The sequence below is a fragment of the Camelus bactrianus genome, chromosome 9, assembly GCF_048773025.1.
Source record: "Camelus bactrianus isolate YW-2024 breed Bactrian camel chromosome 9, ASM4877302v1, whole genome shotgun sequence".
Classification (NCBI taxonomy): Eukaryota; Metazoa; Chordata; class Mammalia; order Artiodactyla; family Camelidae; genus Camelus; species Camelus bactrianus.
This window is the reverse complement of record NC_133547.1, coordinates 4,470,887-4,487,611: the sequence shown is the minus strand read 5'-3', so window position 1 is coordinate 4,487,611 and position 16,725 is coordinate 4,470,887. Positions and strand designations below refer to the sequence as shown.

At 42.0% G+C, this 16,725-nt stretch overlaps 1 protein-coding gene across 2 annotated transcripts in view; it reads left to right on the top strand.

The window, feature by feature from the left end:
* LOC105067186 (uncharacterized) overlaps positions 1 to 15,483 on the top strand; it is a 123,784-nt gene extending 108,301 nt beyond the window's left edge. Inside the window, exons 5-8 of one of the 2 annotated variants that reach the window (XM_074371011.1) lie at positions 2,612 to 3,018; positions 7,965 to 8,055; positions 9,304 to 9,430; positions 12,425 to 15,483. In XM_074371011.1, coding sequence (XP_074227112.1) covers positions 7,984 to 8,055; positions 9,304 to 9,430; positions 12,425 to 14,025 — 1,800 coding nt within the window. In that variant the 5' untranslated portion in view covers positions 2,612 to 3,018; positions 7,965 to 7,983 and the 3' untranslated portion in view covers positions 14,026 to 15,483. Of the gene's footprint in view, positions 1 to 2,611; positions 3,019 to 7,964; positions 9,431 to 12,424 lie in introns of both variants that reach the window. The other variant, XR_012509340.1, reaches the window with a different exon arrangement.
* The last annotated feature ends 1,242 nt before the right edge of the window (positions 15,484 to 16,725 follow it).

The following is a 16,725-nucleotide window of genomic DNA, read 5'->3' as shown; positions in this document are numbered from 1 at the left end:
AGCAGTGTGCATCACAACCTAAAGACTGCACAGACTGCAAGAAAAATCTCACCCTGTAATATGAGCAGATACAACTGATTACAAGCGTGTCCTCAAGAAAAAACAATTAGTCCTTGAGTGGGTGGAGGGTATAGCTCCAGTGGTAGAGAGCATGCTTAGCATGCACTCGCTCCTGGGTTCAATCCCCAGTACCTCCATCAAATAAATAAATAAGTAAACCTAGTTACCTTTCCTCCAAAACAAATAAAAATTTTTAAAGGCTACTTTTTTATTGAACTATAGTCGATTTATAATCTTGTGTTAATTTCTGGTGTACAGCATAGTGATTCATTTATATATATATATATATATATATATATATATATATATATATATATATACCCTCTTTCAGACTGTTTTCCATTATATGTTATTAAAAGATATTGAATATAGCTCCCTGTGCTATATAGTAGGACCTTGTTGTTTATCTATTTTATATATAGTAGTGTGTATCTACAAATCCTGAACTCACAAATTATCCCTCCCCACCATCTTTCCCCCTTGGTAACCATGTTTGTTTTCTGTCTGTGAGTCTGTCTTTGTTTTGTAAATAAGTTAATTTGTGTCCTTTTTTTTTTTTTTAAAGATTCCACATATAATTGATGCCATATGGTATTTTTCTTTTTCTTTCTCCTTAATTCACTTAGTAGGATGATCTCCAGGTTCATCCATGTTGCTGCAAACAGCATTATTTCATTATTTTTTTATGGCTGAGTAATAGCCTATTGTGTATATATTCCACATCTTTTTTTTATCCATCACCTGACAGTGGACATTTAGGTTGCTTCCCTGTCTTGGCTACTGTAAATAGTTCTGCTCAAAAGGGTAATATCTACTCTGTTTCCAGAGCTTCATCTATGTCTGCTGTATCAGCTCAAAATAATTCTTACGCCAGAGGGGCATATTTTGGGATGGCATATTCTGCTGCCCTTCAATGGCTGGTTAGCCATATCACATCACACAGAATAATCTACCTTCTGAAGATCTCAAAATCCATCTCAGACATCACATATTTTTTTGAAGTGCTATTATATTGTTAGGTATCCACCTTTGGGCCATGCCAGAACATTCTGCTTATTTTACCTGAAAACATCTTAAATATGCTAATTTTTTCCTATCAAAATATTACCTACCATATTTTAATTGATTACCATTTCTCTATGGTGAAATCTCCCACAAATAAGGATGCAAGAAAAATACCTATTTCATAGTAGAAGTAACTCACAGATAATGCCATAAAAATTATTGACTGCAAAAATTAGGCTATTAGAAATTTGAAAATCTAGTTTTACTTTCATTAGGGTTTATATAAAATATATACTTCTGTATTGCTACCCTTAGAAATACTCAAAATTAATTACTTTTTAGGTGAAAATATGTTGAAGTGTGTTCTAAGAATTATTATTTACAGGCTTTCTTATCCACATCTGACAGAACACCCAGAAATAGAAAACAAATAAAATGACAAATTTTAAACAAAAAATGTTTTCTGATTACCTTCAGAATGAGTGTAAAGTGAATTTGAAATGACTGTATATTTAGAAATTATTAACTTGTGATCTTATTATGATGCCAGTGACGTTTACCTCAAATGTATTTGAGCATAATTCATCTCAAGTATGGAACAACATAATAAGTATAAAAAGAACAAACAATGCAATTTAATCTACTTTTAAAATTTATTGCTTTTTCTAAAGTAATGATTGGTGGCCTAAATTGCCTTAGCCCTCCATGTCCCATTCTCAAGTCTTCTCCACATGAAAGTCTCTAAAATCAAGTACAGGGTTGCGTCTCTGACTCAGAGGTGAATGGTGAAATTAATTTTAATTGCAGGAAAGTAGCTAGATCCAACCACCATGCCACATGGATTCCGCAGACCACAGTGTTGCTTCAGCCTCACTGGCAGGACTCCAACGTGCTCATCAAAATAGCTTTTGATTTAAATAGTTTTCAACTGTGAAGAAGAAAACATTTTAGGTTCTAATATGAATGGTGCACACAACTGTAGCTTTTATGTTAAAACTGTTGGGGGTGGAGGGAGATTGTAGCTCAGTGGTAGAGCATATGCTTTGCATATAGGAGGTCCTGGGTTCAATCCCCAGTACCTCCAAAAAAAAAAAAAAAAAAAAAACAACAAGCCTTTTAGAGACAGTGTTACCAAATATGCTGGAAGCACAGTGAGGTCAAGCAAACCAAAAGGTCAGAGCTTGGAGCAGAGAAAGTTGTATTGCAGGGTCAAGTAAGGAGAAAGAGTGGGTCATGCTCAAAAAACCCGAACTCCCTGATGGTTTGTGGGGAGAAGTTTTTATAGGCAAAATTTGGGCTGAGGGCTGAAGGGTGTGTTGGTGGTGAGGTAACAGGGTGGTGTTTCAGGAATCTTGTACTCAGCCTGAAGTTACCATCCTCCACTTGCTGGGGGAGGGAGGCACTTAGTTCCAGTAGAACGCAAAGACGTGTTGTATATTCCTTGAGGAACCAGGATCCTGCTTTAATTGTTAGCTTATCGTTTCTTGACTGCTCCTCCTTTGTTTCAGCCTCCCCTCACTAGTAACTGTTTGAATCTGCCCTCTAGTACTGAAGGAAGGTCTAAGAGGCTGAAGCCTATTTCCTACAAACAAGACAGGGAGACACAGAAAAGATGTACACCCAAGAGAGTTCCCGAATGTCCTACTCGGTGTCAACAGTAACTTAAAATTAGCAGGAAGCAACGAGGCTTCACAGAAGAAGAAACAGAGTGATGCATTTACAAACCCTTGAAAACCCAGGAGGACAGCGAGAGGAACCCTGGCCCCGCCCCAGCCTGGCCTCTCTCCCCGCCCCTGCTCTGGCCCCGCCCCAGCCCTGTCTCTTTCCACGCCTCTACGTTCCCGCCCCGTCCAGGCCCCGCCTGCAGGTCGCCCCGCCTCTTCCTTCGCGCCAGCGCGCCGTTTCCTGCAGACCCGGAAGCGGTTACCGGGAGCGGAGTTCTCCCTACCAAGCGTAAGTCTCATCTTTCTTGTTTAAACCTGCGCTTTACTGTACTCCGCCCTTCCTCCATACCGGGATCTGAGGGTCGCTAAGGATTTTAAAATCCCGGCAGGCGTCCGCCACCCAAAGTGAATGCAGCCGTCGCGGAGCGGCGGGAGGGAGGGGCCGCTGACGTTTCGTTTTGAAGTCCGCGAGCTGAATCCGTGCCCTTCGCACCCGCGAGCCTTGCCGCTCCGCCCCTGGAGGGCTGCGCCGATCGCCCCGCTTCAGGAGAGGCCGTTTCCTCTTTCTGATCCTGGGATTCTGGAGAGCCCGCCCCGTTCTTGAAACACACCCCTTTTTCGTCCCCTCGCACCCTCCTCTGGGTCCTTCCGCTACCCTGGCCTCCCCTTGTTGGTCACCTTGCGTGGGGGCAGGTGACTAAAAAGGGCCTGTCTTGAGACACCCAAGAGTTTTTCTGTCCCAAATGCCAGCCCACTGGATAATGTGGTCTATTAATGTGGAATTAATAGGCGGGCTTTTAATTCCGTCCCATTCCTGGGCAAGAGAAATCAAGGAGAGTCAGACCCACTGAGAGTTAGAAAAATGAGAAAAGAGGAGTAAGGGAGAACCATAAACAGATGGCACAGTGAAGGATAGAGGAGGAACTTGTGAAGAGACAGTAAGAGTCGTCCTAAAGGGTAAAACAGCCAGTTATTTTACGGGCAGAGTGGGTTTATTCAGGAATAGAAAAGGAATTGCAATAACAGGACAGGCAAACTAGCAAAAAACCATAGGCAAGTACAATCAGCGAATGAGAGGAATGTTGCTTTATAGAGAAAAAGAAGGAATTTGGGAGTGGTTGTTTTGAAGAGAAGTCCATTGAAGGAAAGCAAAAGTTCACGGCGGAAGGCGTTTCCTATTGGCTGGGCTTGTTGCTGGGTAAGGAGAATTCCGTTGAGGTCCGTTAATTGATGTCTTCTCCCTGGAGTTTGTAATTGACTTCCAGTGATGGTGCGTGAGGGCTTTCCCTTAAGGCCTCCAGACTCCATTTTAGACGAGGTTTTCTTTGTTCTGTTTCACAGTAAGGAAGAATAAGCTGAGAAATTAGCAGGGGGAGAAAAGAAGATATTTAGAGTAAGCAGGGGGAGCTCTCCAGGGAGATGAACAGGAGCAAAATAGGGAGAGGGGGCCCTTGATCAGCACGAGGAGCATGGGTAAGAAAGGAGGCATTTTACAGAGAATGGGGAGGAAGGATAAAAGAGTGGGGCAGACAGAACTTTGTGCTGGTACAGAAAGAAGGGACAGTGGGAGACTAGAACAGAAAGGGAAACAGCAAGGGAAAAGCACAGCAAGCCGAGGGTGCCAGAAGGTGGGGACAAGGCGGGCCAGCAGGGACAGAGCGAACGTAACAGAGAGCGAAGATAGGCGAAGAGGCAGAAATACATGAAGATTTGAGACAATCAGGGAGACTGAGGAGAAAGAGCTACAAGAGAGGGAACAAGTTGCCAGAATAGAGTGGAACAGTTGTGAGAGGAGGAATTCAGAGACGGGGAGAAACAGCAGGGCAGGAGAGAACACAGAAAAGCAAAGACAGAAATGAGATGGAAATATGTAGTCCCGAAGAAAGTGGGAGGCAGAGGAGCGACGAGTTGATTACTGTGGAGGATTAAGTGATGAGATATTTATTTGTGTCTTTATAAGGTAATGCATTTAAAATTTGGTTAAATTATGCAAGTGAGAATGCCATTTGCAAAACTTCCTAAAAGTCTTGTGCATTTTGTAATTACTTGTATCAGAAGACAACTTCCATTTGTGGTCCTTTTTTGGCCACGGGACAATGACTTGACTCAGGTGGCTATGGGGCACCCCCTTACCCTTTCCTGGCATGGGGTGGGCGGGGGAATGAGAAGTAGGGCAAGAAATGACTGTCATTACGTGGTGCCTTTTTAAAGGAACGCGGAAAGTGCTGTTGTTTTTCATAATGGATTTACTTTTTTCTTCCTAATTCTTTTGCATTTAATTCATTTTTTGAAGGAAATGATTTTATTTTGTATTTTGTATTTTTATTTTTAATGGAGGTACTAGGGATTGAATCCAGGACCTCATGCATGCTAAACAGGTGCTCTACCGCTGAGCTGTACCCACCCCCACCCCCTGATTTTTAAATTTATTTTTTTTTTATTGAAGTATAGTTGATTTACAATGTTGTGTTAGTTTCAAGTGGCCAGCAAAATAATTCAGTTATACATATATACTCCTTTTCAGATTCTTTTTTATTATAAGGTATTACAAGATATTGAATATAGTTCCTTGTGCTCTACAGTAGGTCTTTGTTGTTTATCTGTTTTATAAATAGTAGTGTGTCTGTTAATAATTCATTGCTTTTTTGACGTTTGAAATAAATCTTAGTTTATTCAATTTATACTATTTTTATAAATAATTTTTTAACTTCTAACAAAAACTTTGATGGCCTCCCGTAAACAGCTCAAGGCATCCCTTTCAAAATATGACATATCCTTATTTTTATAAGTTTTGACTACATGATTCATTAGGTTTTTTTTTTTTTCCCTTCAGTTTTTAAATGATTTCCCTTTTAAATTGTGTCCAGTACAGACTGAGGCCTGCAGGCTCTCTGCTATTTGTTGGAAACCTTTCTTGGAACGTGGCAAAGAATTTTAGCCTGTTCCAGAGTATACTTGGTAAGAATGTAAATGATCTCTTATCTTAACAATCTAAACCTACTTCAGGGAGGAGGCTTGTAGCTTGGTGGTAGAGTGCGTGCTCAGAATACACAGGGTGCTGGGTTCAATCCCCAGTAATTTATCTAAACCTAGTTTAACCTATTTCTGTAAAATCCCGTTTTCTTCCTTTGTGTGTGAGTTACTAAAGAGTGAACTGTGGGCTATCCAGTAGATGTTCCCCTCAAGTCTCTTGTCTACTTCCTGCAGATATTGAAGGATGGGCTGGATTGACTTGGTACCTTCTTCCAGCAGAGCCCCACAATTCATGATGAAGCAGTTTGCTCAGAGCTTATTTCTCTAGGTGACCCTCTTGCAGTTGTCAGCAGCAGTTGGTGTGTATTCAAAATAATGTATTCTGTAAATGTTTTACTGTGATTTTTCTGGAAAAGAGGAGTTTAGTGCTTGAGATCAGTGTGACCAGATTTGAAATAGAAGTTCCCTTTGCTCAGGCACAGGTGAAAGATGGTCCTGAATTTTTTTTTTTTTTGAAGGAGGTACTGGGGATTGAACTCAGGACCTCGCACATACTAAGCACGCGATCCACCACTTAGGGGAGCTATACCCACCCCCTCCTAAGTACTAACCAGACCTGACCCTGCTTAGCTTCTGAGATCAGACGCATTCAGGGCGGTATGGCTGTAGACCTGGAATTTTTAAGGGAGAAGAGTGATAAGGATAAACCGTGCCCAGTGCAGGCCGCCACTTCAGAATTGAGTTCCACTCGGCTCTGCTCACTCAACTCAGGCCTTATCAGGATAGCTGGGTGAAGTGACTCCCTCTGTAGGACTCAGTGAGTCCACCTCAACAAGGAGATGGTGGACTAAAGCAGAAACTCTGAATCTGAGCAGCACTGACCCCTGAAATGATTACTAAGATTCAATGTGTGTCTGTGTGTGGCAGTTCTTGGATGGAGTGCTCAGTTGTCATTAGAATTCAAAATGGGCCCTAGTCCTCCAAAAATGAAAAAAAAAAATTAAAAGAACGAAGTAGGGAGGATATAGCTCAGTAATAGAATGCGTGCTTAGCATGCAGAAGGTCCTGGGTTCTATCCCTAGTACCTCCAGTAAAAATAAAATTAAATAAACAAACAAACCAACCTAATTACCTCCCCTTCCCCCCAAAAAAAAATTTAAAAAGAAATAAAATTAAATACGGGCAAACACCCCTCCTCCCCCAGATCTTTGTTCTGATGTCATCTGAGTGGAGCCTCCTCTGACCTCCCTCTTCCTCCCATTAGACACATGAGCCACACCCGCACCCCCAGCTCTGGTCCATATTGTCCACTTGGTGTGTTTTCTTCTGCTCCTTCATGGCTGGATCCTGGTGACAGCAATTTGCCACGAGGAGAAGAGAATCAGAAGGTGGGAGGGGTGCTGGGTTTGCTTCCTTAAATGATGCTCAACCAGGCTGCACACTGGATCACTGAGGCATTTTGCATATATGTGTTCAGTACCCTCATGATCAGAGGTTCTTTTCAAATAGTTGGCTGGGGCCTAGCCCCAGTAACGCTGAAGGTGCCCCAGGTGATTCTGATCTGTATCCTGTGTTGAGCACCGAGGTTCTGGGTCCTCCATTTATGAGGCTGAGATCAGCCCCTAGGAGAGGTGAGGGGGCTCTGCTCTGCGTGGGGATGGCTCAGGGCCTGGTCTGTGACCTGAAGGGGCTGTCGGGCCCAGCTGAGGCACCCACTGCTGCCGTGTGGGTGAGGGGCTCACTACAGAGGACAAGCTCACAAGGACAGACTATGGAAGCCTCTCAGGCAGGGACACTGCTTATCTGCTTCTGTAAAACAGCTTGCTCTTGGGAAACTGAAGTTAACCCTTCCCCACCCCACCAGCAGCGCAAAAACCCAAGACCACGTGATTTCTTTGTTCCTAAAACCCTGTAAGAGCCTGTGTAAACCTACAGATGGGGTCCAGAGCTTGGAGTGTTAACTCCTCTGGGCCCGCCAGCATAATAAACGTGAGTACTCCAACCCTCCGAGTGTTGCTTGGTCTCTCTATGGGATTCAGGTTTCTGTAACATCACCAGGAGGGGAGCGTGATCTGAAGGACACTGTGGAGAAACTCCTTTGTTGGTCTGTGTGTGGAGTGTCCTGTCCTGAGTCCCTCCTGGGACAGCGGGCAGCAGAGGACTGTCTGTTCCACGTGCTGAGGTCTCCCCTGTGTGTGTGGTTGTGGCACAGGGAGGGGTGCGTTGATTCTCAGCATTAAATGACATCTTTCCAACTTTCAGGATTGAATTCTGAAGACTCATGTTCCCCGAGGAAGAAGCCAGGAAGAGAAGGAAAAGGAAAGAAAAGAGGTCAAGAAAGACTCTGTCTCAGGTAAAGTCATGTTCTCAGTCGATTGTTTTTGTCTGTCCTTCCTGAAATGCCCTTCTTTGGACTCGCTAATCCTGTGTAACTCTGAAGTATCCTGCCTGACACCTGTACGTTCACACTCACCCAGGACCCTCCCTCAGTGCCTGTCAGCCTCACTTGGATTCTGTCTTATGATCACCCAGTGACGTGGACCCTGTGAAGAGGCTCCACCGTGGTCCTGTAAATTTAAGTGTATATTTGTGTGTGCGTAAGTACATGGATGCCCAAGCCCATGGTTTGTATGAAATACATATCATTATTTATAAGTTATATATTATTTACTTGTTGAAATTATATCTTAAGTATTTTCCATTGCCTTAAACTGTTTCTACACTATGACATTCACGGGTTAAATAGTAATAAGAGTTAACGTTTACGTGTGTGTGTGTGCAAGTGTATATGATGGATTTTCTAAAAAAATTTTTTTTAATTGAAGTGTAGTCAGTTTATAATGTTGTGTGTAATGCCATTTTATGCCATTCCACATTGTTAGCTTTGAACTTGTTTCAAGTTTCCTCAGGGAACCCTCTGTCAATGTACTTTGGATGCTTTAACATAACTTAAATTCTTTAGGTTTCATTTTAAAACATAAACACCTGGGTTTATACACGTGCTCTACTGTATTTAGCAGTTTGACCAGAGGCAGGTGTCTCAGAATTTCTGTGTCTTCCTTAAGAGGGATAGGACCAGAAATAATTAGAATAAATTTTCTATTATGTTATTATACGAGTTAATACACATAAAGCATTTAGAGTCATAGCACATGAAAGTATTCAGACACTTCAACCTTACTGTTGCCCTCATCACGATCTTAGACTCTGAAGTTTCTTTAAAGCCACTGTGGACGTTATCATCTCTGAAGATGTCGCTCATGCTGTAGTTCTTCTAGACATTGAATGTTACTTGGTGTGTGGAACGTAATGTCTCACATTTCTATATACATAATCCTGTGTTTTGTGTGTGTGTGTGTGTATTTCTTGTATTGTCCACAAAAGTGGGAAATCCACACTGACATAGAGGCTATCATAACCTCTTACGGAAAAGTATAATAAACCAAAATGAGGGACATGCAATTGCTCAGAAATCCAGTAAGCGGATCTGTAACAACACTCATTTCAATTGAATTGCTCCTTACTGCTCTCTCCTCCTTTCATTTTGTGTGAAGGAGACGACTCCATATGGCTCCTTTGGTGAGATGTGTTTTCTTTTCAGCGATGGTTGACATTCAAGGATGTGGCCATCGAATTCTCTCCGGAGGAGTGGGAGTGCCTGGACCCTGCTCAGCGGACCTTATACAGGGACGTGATGTTGGAGACCTACAGGAACCTGATCTCTGTGGGTGAGGAGAACTGCCCTCCAGAAGTTGGGATCTGCTCTTGGGTATCTTTGTGTTTTTCCTCGTGTGCCCCTTGGGAGCCCTGACATTGCCTGGCTGAGCTCAAAGCCCTGTTGACTCACTCATGAAAAGCTTTCTCAGGCAGCAGCCGGACTTAAAACTCGTCCTTTCTGTGTATGATCTGCCCATTTCATGATCAAGGGTGGTTCTAGAGCTTAAATACACATAAAACTTTACAGCAAACTTAAAATATCCACCTTCCTCTTCTCCACCCCTGTGCTTTTGATTCAGTCATTCTCGGAAGAAAGCTAAATGTCTGCATATTAGACTCTTCCCTCTGCATTCAGGAGGAGACAACCAGTGGATGAACTTTTGAAATTGGGGTTTTTTTTTGTTTTTTGGTTTTTTTAGTTTATTCAGGTAGTTATCAAATAAAATTGTGATATTTCTTAAGTGTACAACATGATGATCTGATATGCATGTACACTGTGAAAGGATTCCCAATCGAGTTCATTAATGCATATGTTACCTCACATATCACCTTTTTTCTTTTTTTTTGGTAAGAACACTTAATTTCTACTTCCTTAGCAAATTTCAGTTTTATAGTATTATCCACCATAGTAGTCATGTGATACATTGAATCTCCAGCCCTTATTCATCTTATGACTGAAACTTTGTCCCCTTCTACCAACCTCTCCCCACCTCCAGGACCCCCAGCCCCAGGTGGCAGTGATTCTGTTCTGTGTCACTAAACCTGGTTTCTTCCCTCATCATCATCTCACACCCTCCCTTTCAGATCCCTTCCCTTCTGCCCTGTGCCCTAAGGTTAAGAAACGGCCAGTGTTACGCTCCTTGCTAAATCAGTTTCTCTTCTCTCCCAAGGTCACAGTTTTAACAGCCCTGGTACATTTCTGGTCCCACAGATGGGCCAGTACAGACACTGCCCCATGCCCGGTCCTTCCTCCTCCCCACCCTCGACCTTTCAATCCCCTGGCCTTTGTTCGCACGGTACCTTGATCTGGGTGGACTCCGCCGTCACTTCCCAGCATATTCATTTTGCCTTCCTGACCCCTCACCACCATGTGACTCTCACTGTGGAAGGAAAGGCCCCTACTCATCCACTGAATAGCTCTTTCAGGACACTCACTACGTAAAGCAGCATATACTGAAGATGACGGCGCCATGATCCCTGAGGGTGGCCGTGTAACGCTGCTCCAGCGCAACTCAGCTGTGGTTTTTCCATCAGAGGATTTCTCTCTTTTTTTCTTTCCCTCACATTTGATTGGTTTATTTATTTGAATGTTAAGTTTACTTCTTTTTGGTGAGGAGGGGAGGAGCTTTTTTTTAATTGAAGTATAGTCAGTTTATAATGTGTCAATTTCTGGAACACAACTCAGCTATGGTATCTCCATCAAAGTATTTCTTTCTTTTTTCCCCCGTATTTGGTTTCTTTCTTTCTTTCTTCCTTCCTTCCTTTCTTTCTTTCTTTCTTTCTTTCTTTCTTTCTTTCTTTCTTTCTTTCTTTCTTTCTTTCTTTCTTTCTTTCTCTGAATGTTAAATTTACTTCTTTTTTGAGAGGGCAGGAACCTTTTTTTTTTTAATTGAAGTATAGTCAGTTTACAATGGTTTGTCAATTTCTGGAATATGACTCAGCTATGGCATCTCCATCAAAGTATTTCTTTCTCTCCCCCCCCATATTTGGTTTGTTTCTTTCTTTCTTCCTTTGAATGTTAAGATTACTTCTGTTTTGAGGGGGCAGGGAGCTTTTTTCCTTAATTGAAGTATAGTCAGTTTACAATGTGTCAATTTCTAGTGTACGGCATAGTGACTCAGTCATACACATACATACATATATTCTTTTTCATATTCTTTTTCATTATAGGTTATAACAAGATATTGAATATAGTTCCCTGTGCTGTACACTGTAAACTTGTTGTTTGTGTATTTTTTCTTTTTTTTTAAGTGTTTATTTCTAGGCCCCTGAGAGTGACTGTGACTTATCTGCGCTACCTGGGTAGGCAGTCACGCTTAAAGAATGTGTCTTTGGAACCTGTAGGCCAAGGATCAAATCTTGTTTCTCTAACTTATTTGCTCTGTAAATTGGGTATTAGATAGATAAATCCTGTGTGCCTCCTGTCCTTAATTTTAAAATAGTGATAATTCACCTCCAGGCTTTTAAATAGATTAGTGCTGGTAGAAGGCTCAGAATATTCCAGGTTTTATAGTCAAGTCTCAAAAATCCCTTTGTTTAGTAAGATGTGTCAACCTTCTGTCATGTTTTTAACCAGATGAGTCCTTGGCCTGTGTCTTAGCCTCGCCCTCCATAACAAACCCCATCAACCTGGTGACTTAAACAATAGAATTTCTCAGAGTTCTGGGCACCGCCAAGTGTGAGACCTTAGCGTTAGTCAGTTCGCTTCCTGGTGAGGGCCTTCCGCCTGGTTTGCTGGAAAATTAAAGAGCACTGCATAGAGAGGGCTGCTCTGTTGCTCGGCTGTGAAATAACTGCAGGCATAAAACCAGACTGGTGATTTCTTTCCCCAATTCTTATTCTTTAAAATCCTATGTATTCACCTGACCTAATGGTTAAAAAGGCAGTGGTCTTAACGTAAATTCCAGTTCTCATGTGGTATGCTGGCTCTGGAAGAGGAGCCCTTGGTTTTTTTAAGTCTTTTTAAGTCTTTGCCTTCTCCAAAGTTGTTTGTTTTTGGCAGGGAGGAATTAGGTTTATTTATTTATTTAATGGAGGTACAAGGGACTGAACCCAGGACCTCATACATGCTAAGCATGCGCTCTACCACTGAGCTATACCCTCCCCCCCCACCTTTCTTTACTAACCGTTTGTATTTCCTAAAAAATTGAAGATCACGACTACGACATTTCTTAACTGTTATTAAACTACTGAGTACTTGTGGTGTAAGATTATGTTCTTCAAAATGAAATATTTATTTACCTACTGCAATTAAGAGAAAACACGTGGTACTTTCTGTCTTGTAGATACTGCCCCTAAATGTGTGATCAAGGAACCACCACCAAAAGAGAGCCATAATACGGGGGAAACACTGCACACAGCGTCTCTGGAAAGTCAGGAGCACCGTGCCACCCAAGAGGACGGCTGCAGGGAAATCTGGAAAAATCAGCATGACTCTGAGCACCAGGGGAGAAATGACAAAAGAAACTACAAAGGCGTGCCTGGGACCCGCAAAACACCCCTCACTGGTGGAAGAGATCAGTGTGGTCCAAGAGATGAAGAGAACAAGCCTGTGGACCACAGGCCTGGACTAAACTTTGGGGCACATCTGGCTGAACTGCCGGTATTTCAAACTGAAGGGAAATTTTGCGACTATAATGAAGTCGAGAAGTCTATCACGAGTGGTTCCTTGTCAGCAGCACCTCAGAGATTTCTTCCTAGTGTCCAAAGCAACATTTGTGATGAACGTGGGAACAGTTTCTTGCCTTCTTCCTTACTCACAGAAGAGCAGAAAGCCCACATGAGTGAAAAACCTTACAAATGCGGTGAGTCTGACCAAGCCGCGGATCGCGGCTCACACCCCACCAGACCTGAGATACTCCATGCCAGAGAGAGAGGGAATAAAGGCGACGCGTGTGGAGGCGTCTTTAGTCACAGTTCACACCTGGCAGGTCATCGCAGAATTCAGACTGGAGAGAAACTTGACCAAGGTGATGAGTGGGGCAGAGCCTTCTGTGAGTGGTCAGGCCTGACTCACCCTCAGGGACTCCAGACTGGGGAGAAACCTCACCAGTGTACTCAGTGTGGCAAGACCTTTCATCAGAGCTCACATCTCACTCGGCATCAGAGAATCCACACAAGAGCGAAACGTTACAAGTGTGACGTGTGCGGTAAGGCCTTCAGTTACAGCTCACACCTCATACGTCATCACAGGGTTCACACCGGGGAGAGGCCTTACCAGTGCCACAAGTGCGGCAAAGCCTTCAGCGTATTTTCAAGTCTTAATTATCACCAGGTTGTCCACACAAAAGAGAAACCTTACAAATGTAACGAATGTGGCAAAGTCTTCAGTCAGAGCTCCAGCCTGTCCAGTCACCGCAGAATTCACACCGGACTGAAACCATACAGATGCCCCGAATGCGGCAAAGCCTTTAACCAGAGCTCACATCTCAGCAGACATCAGGTAATCCACACGAGAGAGAAACCTCACAAGTGTGACGAATGTGGCAAGGTCTTCACACAAAAGTCAAGCCTTGTAAGTCACCGGAGAGTACACACTGGAGAGAAGCCTTACCAGTGTCCTGAGTGTGGCAAGGCGTTCAGTGTGTATTCCAGTCTCACGTACCACCAGGTCGTCCACACGAGGGAGAAGCCTTACAGATGTAACGAATGTGGCAAGGTCTTCAGTCAGAGCTCCAGCCTTCCGAGCCATCGCAGAATTCACACCGGAGAGAAACCATACAAATGTAACCAGTGCGGCAAATCCTTCATTCATTGCTCAAACTTCAACAGACATAAGAAAGTCCATACAGGAGAGAAACCTTACAAATGTAGTGAATGTGGCAAGCTCTTCACTCAAAACTCAAGCCTCATAAGTCATACTCGGAGACTTCATACGAAGAAGTAACATTACCAATGTAACAAGCAGATCAAAGCATTTATTATAAGTTCAAGCATGAATTGATGTCAGAAAGTCCATACTAAAGAGAAATTCTATCAATGTAATTATGTGACAGAGGGGATATTCAGACTCCACAACTCACTGGACATCAGTATATACATCTTTGATGAAAACCCAAGAATGTAATGTGCTTATGAAGGCTTTTATCCATAGATCAAAGCTACAAGGGGGAGGGTATAGCTCAGTGGTTAGAGCACATGCTTAGCATCACAAGGTCCTGGGTTCAATCCCCAGGACCTCTATTAAAATAACTACATAAACCTAATTACCTACCTCCCCCCCCCCCCGCAAAAAAATACAGAACATCACAAAATTCCTACTGGAGAGCAACCTTAGAATTATAATGCATGTGGGAAGGCTTTTTATTAAACATTCATGCCTTTGATGTCATGAGAGCATTTATACTAGAGAGAAACCAGACCAATTTACTGAATCTAGAAAGGCCTGTAAGCAACAGTGTTTCCCCCTGCCCAGGATTCACCAAAGAATTCCTAATAGAAAGAAACCTTTTAAATATAATGAGTATTTTAAATTTCTTCATGACTTTTCACAACAAAACTCACAGGAGAGCATTCAGATGAGGAATAACTAAGTCTTAAGTTCTCCAGCTTTAACCTGAGATGTTACATACTACAGAATAATGAAAAGTCAAAATATGTGAAAACTTAGATAGATAGATAGATAGATAGATCTCAAAAGTATAGAGATAGGTCCTGAGAATATTATCCTATGGTTTCTTTTTCTAAATCTCTTACAGCTTAAAGTACTATGGTTTTACATTTCCTATTTAAAGCTGTGATCAGTTTTGAGCTAATATTTGTACAGATGTGAAGTTTTGGTGGAGTCTTTCATGATTTTTTTTCCTAGTATGGAAAATCAGTTGATATAGTATCATTTTAAAATTCTTTCTTCATTCAGTTTTCTTGGTACCTTTGCAAAACTTGTTTGGGGCAGGGGGAGGGCATAGCTCAGTGGTAGAGTGCATGCTTAGCATGCAAGAGGTCCTGGGTTCAATCCCCAGTGCTGCCATTAAAAAAAGAAAGAAACCTAATTACTGCCCTCACCCCACCCCCCAAAAAAACTCAGTCGAAAGTATTTGTTGGGGGCAGTTTCTGGGTTCTCCTGTTTCATTGGTCTGTATGTCTCTCCACAAATACCAGTCTTGATTACTTCCTACCTTTCAAAATTTTTTATTTTAATACCTTTAATAAAGTTGCTTTTATTCTTCTCCAGATGTTTTAGCTATTCCAATTCCTTTGCCTTTCCATAAAAATTTTAGCAAAATCTTGTTTGTGTCTACAAAATATCTTGATAGGAAATACATTAAGCCGATCTATCGGTTTGCAATCACTTGACATCATTTCTGTGTTACACCTTCCAATAAATGGCTGTAGTACGTATGTATATTTGTGTGGTCTTTGGTTTCTTTCACCAGCATTGTATAGATTTCAGCATCAAAACCCTGTCAGTGTTTTGTTTGATTAACATATTTCCACTTTTTCTATTTTGAGTAATCGTACATGTTACTGTATTTTTAATTTCACTTTCCGTGTGTTAATTGCTACTATGTAGAAATGTGATAGATTTTTAAATGCTATCTTTTATCCTCAGAATAGACTAATCTCATTTATTCTAGAGATTTTCGTAGATCCCCTGGGCTTGTCTGTGTACATAATTTCATTAGTTTCCTAATGCAGCCTGTCAACGGAAATTCAGTCCACGATCAAGTTGGGAAGAATAAAAGGGAGTTTTATTTGAGCCGAGCTGAGGATGATAACCCGGGAAGCAGATTCTCAGGAAGCTCTGAGGACTGATGCGCCTGTTTAAACTCAAAGGTATGGTCACGTACATTTTCAGGACAAAGGATCGGACATCAAAATGACACACTGGAGTTTCACATCAAGTTGACCAAGGAGACGTATTCCAGGTTAGCACACATGAAAGCAAGCAGCAGGTCACCGTGGTCCCTGTGCAGAGCTGGGGAAGGATGCTGTTCTTGAAGAAGTAGGTCGCTAGTGTTAACGGCTGGGCAGGCACTCCCATTCTGAGAAGCTCTGGCTAATGTGTAATGCAGGCACACATCGCACAGTGGGAGGGACGTGGCCCAAACCAAGGCAGCAAGGATTTTATGTTTAATTTTGTTTCCTGTCTTGCCTTATAATAGAAATTTTCTTTCGTTAAGCTGTAAGAAATTACCACAAACTGTAGATTTCCATTTCATTTTACTTTTTTATTATTTTTTATTGAAAGGACAGTTTCAGGTGTATAGCAAAGCGATTCAGTTACACGTATACATTTTTTTTTTCAGTTTCTTTTCCATTATGGCTCATTACGAGAAATTGAATATAGTTCCCTGTGCTGTACAGTAAGTCCTTGTTTATCTGTTTTATATATAGTACTGTGTATCTGTTAATACCAGATTCCTAATCTATCCCTTCCCCTTCCTTCCCCACTGGTAGCCAGAGTTTGTTTTCTATGTCTGTGAGTCTATTTTGTGGATTTCTATTTTAAATATAACTGTTGAAATGTTTCATGTGCTTCTCTGAAACTATCAGTATAATGGGGGTAGATGTTCTCATTTATCACACCATAGCAGGGTATGTAAAACCCCCATAGCATATTAAGATATCACGTATTACTAGAATG